Genomic DNA, 6,739 nt, shown 5'->3' on the forward strand with positions numbered 1-6,739 from the left:
TAACATAAGGTAGAGAAATAAAGTGAAATATGTGTAAATGCACCTATTTTGTATTTTAGCAAGGCCTACTTTTTTTTATTTTAGCGAGATCGCAAGAAAACTATGATGACTTTTAAAGATTTTTTTATTATGTAATGCAATACAAATCTATTGAGAGATGCAGGACTGATATTGTGAAACTGACCCTACAAGTAAATAACTCACAGTGGTGGCCACACGTCTTTTAATTGGGCGTGCACTTTGTAGTTCTTGGCCGCGCACCTCACTACCATGAGTCTTCATATATTATCTACGGTTTAATATTAAAAATAATCATATATAATTACTATCAATGGTTTAATATGAAAAAATGTAACTATTTGTAGGGTAGCAGTGATAGTATAATGTAGTAGCCGGTTGTCAGACTTAACCACGGTAGGATCACTTCATCTTAGAAGCGCCACTGAACCCCTTGTCTCCCTAGCATGTCTGCAAGATGGTCTGACTGTAGGAGTCGTTGTAGCTCTTCTGCTGCTGCTGTATAAGTGGAAGCATTGTCTGACACAAGGATCTGTGGTAAGGATCTACAACTGGCAAATCTCCTAAACGCTAGAAAAAATGTCTCCACACTCAGGTCTGTCACAATTTCAAGGTGGATTGCCCGGGTTGTGGCACATGTAAACAAGCAAACATACACTTTGGATTCTGTGCTGGAGTTCCGTACATACAGTGCCCCAGTAAAGTCTATTCCAGTAATGGAGAAAGGATCTGACTCACGTGTGCGGATCTCTGGTAGGGGTGGAGGGTCTGGGACAGCATATGGCTTTCCACTGTGTTTACGACAAATTACACAATGACGTAGTAGTGATTTGATCCGTTGTCTAGCAGTGGGGATCCAGAATCTCTGCCGTATGGCTGTTAGAGTAGCATTAGTCCCAGCATGAAACAATTGTAAATGCACACTGTGAATGATAAGTGATGTTAAGGTGTGTTTGGGTGGGAGTAGAAGTGGAAACTTAGCTGTTTTGCTGAGAGGGACGTTATGTATTCTGCCACCACAACGAAGCATGTGATCTGCATCCAAAAATAGACGGAGTTGCCTAACAAGTGGAAGTCTCTTAGCAGTTGATGATGGAGAGGTGAGGCTTGCAATCTCCTTGAAATACATTTCTTCTTGGCATTGTTTCACCCATGTGACCAGGGCATGATGTAGCTCTAATGGTGTCAGTGGACCAGTAAGCCTACCCTGTGGTTGCTTCCTACAGTTGGTGATAAATCTGCAAAGATAAGCTGTGACTCCCAAAAGCCTGGATAGTGTGCTGTAATTAGATATGCCAATAATGTGGTGAATATGTATGGTACCTGCACTCCTTTGAAGGGTGGTTGGGTTGAAGGTGGTCACAGTTACAGCCAATGCTTGCATTTCAATGTTGGGTGAAAATTGCCAAACAGGCCAACTATTTTCAGAAGGTAGCCATTGGGGCCCATGGATCCACAACGTCGACGACTTCAGTTGTGAGGAGGAGATTCCTCTGGTAAGCAAATCTGCAGGATTGTCCTGTGTTGGACAGTATCTCCAGCTTTCTGATCCTGAGAGTTCAAGAATCTGAGTGACCCGATAAGCCACAAAGACGTTGTTCGATTTCTGTCCCATAATCCAATGAAGGGCGATTTGGCTGTCTGACCAAAGCTGAATGGAGAGGTTGAGAGTGGTAAGAGCTTGTAATATAAAACTGCATAATCGTGCTGCTGTAAGTGCACCCATCAATTCAAGTTTCGGTAGAGTGAGTGGCTTGAGGGGGGCAACTCTGGACTTTGCCATGATGAAGGAAGTGTTACTGCCTCTACATATGAAGGCCACTGCTCCATAAGCTGTGAGACTGGCGTCAGCAAATACATGGAGCCTATCAGGTTGCTTGGAGGCACTCACTGTAGGGGAGTATTGTCTTGGGATCTGTACACTCTTGGCTTCTTGGATGTTCTCCGCTATGTTTAACCACTGTTTCTGGTCCTCATCAGTTAATGGCTCGTCCCAGTCCACATTGCGTTGCCACAATGACTGCATAAAGGTCTTGGCTCTAATGGTCACTGGGGATAACAATCCTAGTGGGTCGAAGATCTTACATGATTCTCTCAAGACTTCTCTCTTCGTGACAAGTGAGGTTACACTAGGAATCGGTGACTTGGACATGAGAGATAGTGTGTCTGTCTGTGTATCCCACTGTAGCCCTAGAACATTGACTGGGTTGTTGGCATCCACTACCTTGTCCTTAGATGCTTGCTCTGTGAGTTGGGGGCTATTAGAGGCCCAGCTCCTCAAATTCAAGTTGGCATCCTTCATTATGGAGCGAGCATCATTGTAGTATGAGACAGCCTCTGATTCTGATTGGCACCCGGACACTATGTTATCCACATACAGATTGGCAAGCATGTTCTGTGCAGTGGGAGATCTGTACTGAGACAAATGGCAGTGTAAAGCAGCATTCAACATGAAGGGTGAACATACAGCACCAAATAGGACACCTTGAATCTGTATGTTACCAACTCACTTTCTGGGTTCTGTGGATCACTCAGCCAGAGAAATCTAGTGTAGTCTCTATCGTCTTCATGTAGAAAGATGTGCAGAAATGCCTTCTCTATGTCTGTGCAAACTCCAACAGGATGACTCCGGAATTGCAGAAGGATACAGCACAAATCATTTAGTTGGGGTTCACCTGTGAGTAGACAGTCGTTCAGACTGGGTTGGTCTCTTGCTTGATGGCAGCTGCAATCATAAACTATACGGATCGGAGTAGTCGATGATTCTTTGTGAACAGGATGATGTGGAATATAATGGCATCTCACAGAATTGGTTATGTGTTGTACTCTCTCAATAAAGCCGCAGCGTTCCTGATCCACTAGAATCTCACTGTACTTGTTAAGTAAAGGAGGGGTTAGTGCCAACTCGCGGGCCAGTGCTCTAGTGCGGTGGGCACAGGTGGAAAAATTAGTGGGGAGAGGTGGGTGGCTATCCTTCCACGGGAATCGAGCACTGTATGAACCATCAGACAGACGCTCCACATTATTGGTAATATACGTATCCAGGAAACTGTTGGTGAGTTCATCTTTAGGAGTGATTCCCACTGATTCTACAGACCAGAACTGTTCCAGGTTGGGAGTTAGTTGGGTCGCCACATGAAATGTGTTAGCAACTATCTTCCCTTGAGTGGTTGTCTCCAACGGGCCCGAGAGTAGATAGCCAAGCTTGGATCCCACAGCTGTGGGTCCATTGCCTCTGATAACATGGTCCTCCACTATGTTCCAGTACTGGTCAGCTCCAATGAACAGGGTGATGGAGAATTGTTCATCTGAGGAGATTGGATGCGCCAATTGTAGCCCAGCTAGGTAAGGGAGATTGACAATTGCCTTGTGGTCCACAGTGTGTATTGGTGCAGCAATCGTGGGAACAATAAGAACAGTTAGCGGAATCACCTGACCAGAAATACCATGGAGGTTAATTGTAGCAACGTCCAACTTGGTAATGCTACTAGTTCCAGTACCAAACGTGGACAGTGAAAGTTCCACAGTGTCATGTGGCTGCACTTGTAGGCAGTCTGCTACTCCCTTGGTAAGGAAGGAGCGCTGGGACCCCTCATCAAAGAGAATGTTTGACTGGACATATGTACCTCTGGATGAGATGTTGGCTACAGCGGTCTTCAATAGACAAGTGGTATTGCCTGCCAGATGAAACAATGCTGTAGTTGTTGATTGAGAAACAATTGTACTCAAAGATGCCTCGGTGGTAGCTAGGATAGTTTCGGTGATGACGGGGTTAGGTTCAGAGGTTTCCTGCTTCTTCGGACTGGCCTCAACACAAAGGCTTGTATGGTGCTTACGATGGCACTTACGGCAGCGATACCTTGAAGTACAGGCACTGACTTTGTGCTTTCCTAGGCAGTTAAAACAGAGACTCTTTTCAGTAACGAACTCCTTACGTGCTTGGGTGCTTGCTAGTGTCTGGCAATCCATAGGGGAGTGAGATCCCTTGCAGAAAACACAGGTGCGTTGAGATGGTGTACTAGATCGTCCTGTACCTTTGTTGGTTGTCTTGCCTGCACCAGCATAGAAGGCCGCAGTGGGATGACTACCATGAGGGGAATGACCAGTCATGAGCTCTGCTTCGAACACTCTCACCTCCTTCTTAATGGCTTGTTGCAAATCAGTAAGGTTCCATTCATCGGTGTCATGTTCCCTTGCCACATTCTTTCTCGTCATAGGTAGTAATTTGTTCAAAATGACGGGCACCAGTATGTCTTCATAGGAATCAGCAGATTTGCCCAGTGTTGAGAGACTGCGTCTGTGTCTTTCAACAGTATCATGGAATTGTTGTAGGCCACTGAGTGTGTTGGAGGGACTAGGTAAGTTTATGAATGCCTGCATTTGAGCTGCAATTAATTTATGTGAGCTACCATAACGATCCTTGAGGAGTACCAATGAGTGCTCATAGTTGTCACTTGTTAAGGCAAATCCAGCAACTACTTGTGAAGCTTCACCACGGAGTAACGATCTTAAATAGTTCAACTTCTGAACTCCAGAGATAGCAGAGTTGTTGTGTACTGCAGCCTCAAATCCATCCCAGAACGTCTGCCATTCCAGTGCGTTACCAGAGAAGGTAGGTAAATCAAGCCGTGGCAACCGCACAGTAGTGTTGACTATATGTGTGTCATGCTGTAGAGCAGGTGAAGTAGGGGGAGGAGCACTGGTATCTGCTACGGTCTCTGTTGACTTCACTGCCGAGTGCGTTGTGTCAGAGAGAGGTATAGTGCTTACAGTCTCTGTGGAGTCCTTCTTAGCAGATGAGAGTGTTGCTACAGGTTCTGTGGTGCCAGTAGGAGAAATCGGATTCTTATTCTGTGGGATTGCAGAAGTGCCCAGTGCTTCGAGGCGTCTTTGCAGACGTTTCCCTTTCATAATAACTCTCGATATCTCAGATTGGAGTTCTTCTGATTCTAGCACCTCTGATTCTAGTTCTTCTTCATTAATACGAGTTGCAATTTCCTTGTCCAAGTCAGCTAGAATGCTCTTTTTCCTGTTTAATTGTGAAATTAGTTCAGTAAGTGTGTCTGGGTCTTCCTCCTCTGGTGTTGTAGTGTTACATCGTTCCAGTAACTCGAGTGTTGTAGTGAACAAACGTTTGAGGTGAGCTCGGTATCCATGACGAGATTGTACGAGACGTTTGAGTTCATCAGCCATGGCGTAGTCTACTTGCTGTCAAATCGGCGTCACTGTGAAAAAGGTACAAACAAGAAATGTTCTGTAAATGATTCGCTTGCCTTAGTGGGTACCATTAACTGCCACGGTACCACGACGTTTGGGTGGTTGGTTAGAATAATTGGCTAAGACAAACGAATCGCCAGGTCACAGCACCAGAAATGTAGGGTAGCGGTGATAGTATAATGTAGTAGCCGGTTGTCAGACTTAACCACGGTAGGATCACTTCATCTTAGACGGATACAGACTGTACAATCAAGCCAGCGAGGAACTACACTACGACGCCATCTTATTCATTATAAGCACGTGCATGACATTACATCATACATTCTAAATATAGCGAACTTAACTAATAATAACCTATACACTGCACTACACTAAGTTACTTAGTCAGTCCATGACACTATTGTTTCATTTCTGTTAAAAAAGTTCATGTGTGAGTTGGACCTTCAATTTCATCCTTTAGTTTTCCCTTCATCTTTAAGGTTCAGAACTTTGGTGCTGTAGTCAAATTCTTCCTCTAGCAGTAAAGGTCTCACTATAAAGTAATTTTTTTTCATTTGTTCTTTGTTGTTTTCTGGTAAAAGTCACCAACACTGAGTTTCAAAATGGCTACTGATATTTGCACCAAGCATCTGGCGAGCTCGTCAGCAAGTAAAGAAGAATAGAAAAAGAAAGACCAGTGTCTGGAGCCAACCAATGATGATGTTTTGCCAGTGCAGCATGATAAGTGCTGATAATTGTAAGATGTTAAATACTCTTAGTACAACATTACTACTTTTTTATGCTCAACCTGTTTACAAAGATTGCCACAAATTATGATTATCAGGACTTTGTTGATTCAAAATTGGAAAGCATTGAGTTGAGAACCAGCTGTCTGAGGTTCAATCCACCAGCCAGAAATTATCAAAGGTAATTAAAAAGGTCGAATTGAAAACTTAGTCATGAACCACAATAGTGGGTTCACAATAGGGATCGACCATGTTTTTTTTGCAAAAATCCTAATAGAACGCACACCTACAAAACCACCTTGAAAAGCATCCCTCAACTCAAAACAACCCTCTGGTGGTTCTTTTCAATGTGTACAGGTCCACTAGTAAGTATTAAGTGAAAAGGAAACAGTATGTGTATTTCAGAGAAACTGAAATATGCCGGTTTGTTCATATTATTCATAATAGATTAAGCCATCAATGTTTGACCACCATAGGTTCGGACGCAATTTTTCTTTGAACCCACAAAGAAAATTTCTGCTCTTGCTATGCCTTTGGAGAGGTCTAGGCCATAAACTCTTGCATGCAAAATTTCAGACCTGCAATTTTCTTTGTCTGGCTGCAGGAGCTGCAAAAGTGACCTGTCCGAATGTTCTTAATTCTCGGACAAAATATGTATTATCGGTCGAGTGGCACTGCTTGTAATGCTTGAAGCTGATCAAGTCTTTCTGTGCTTGATATGAAAGAACAACTCTTATACTCTCCAAATATATGCAGATATTTGGTTTAGTCCTTATTGG

The 6,739-nt window shown here is 43.7% G+C and overlaps 2 protein-coding genes across 2 annotated transcripts; both read right to left on the reverse strand.

Annotated features, from left to right (window-relative positions):
* Positions 1-430: 430 nt before the first annotated feature.
* Positions 431-1,147, reverse strand: LOC136246833 (uncharacterized). Its single transcript, XM_066038420.1, has one exon. It carries the CDS (start codon positions 1,145-1,147, stop codon positions 431-433), a length of 717 nt encoding a protein of 238 aa, XP_065894492.1.
* Positions 1,148-2,831: 1,684 nt separating this feature from the next.
* On the reverse strand, positions 2,832-5,211 carry LOC136246840 (uncharacterized). Its single transcript, XM_066038430.1, has 2 exons — positions 2,924-5,211; positions 2,832-2,868 (listed from the first exon to the last, which is right to left on the reverse strand). The coding sequence occupies exons 1-2, from the start codon at positions 5,209-5,211 to the stop codon at positions 2,832-2,834; spliced, it is 2,325 nt and encodes a 774-aa protein (XP_065894502.1).
* Between the last annotated feature and the right edge of the window lie 1,528 nt (positions 5,212-6,739).

Source organism: Dysidea avara, chromosome 1 (assembly GCF_963678975.1).
Source record: "Dysidea avara chromosome 1, odDysAvar1.4, whole genome shotgun sequence".
In the NCBI taxonomy this organism is placed as follows: Eukaryota; Metazoa; Porifera; class Demospongiae; order Dictyoceratida; family Dysideidae; genus Dysidea; species Dysidea avara.

Excerpts from the sequence above, each read along its gene's own strand:
- LOC136246833 (XM_066038420.1), bottom strand. The coding sequence starts at position 1,147 with ATGTATTTCAAGGAGATTGCAAGCCTCACCTCTCCATCATCAACTGCT.
- LOC136246840 (XM_066038430.1), bottom strand. The coding sequence starts at position 5,211 with ATGGCTGATGAACTCAAACGTCTCGTACAATCTCGTCATGGATACCGA. Across the intron at positions 2,869-2,923 it reads ACTAGAGCACTGGCCCGCGA|GAACGCTGCGGCTTTATTGA; the intron begins GTTGGCACTAAC and ends CTAGTGGATCAG.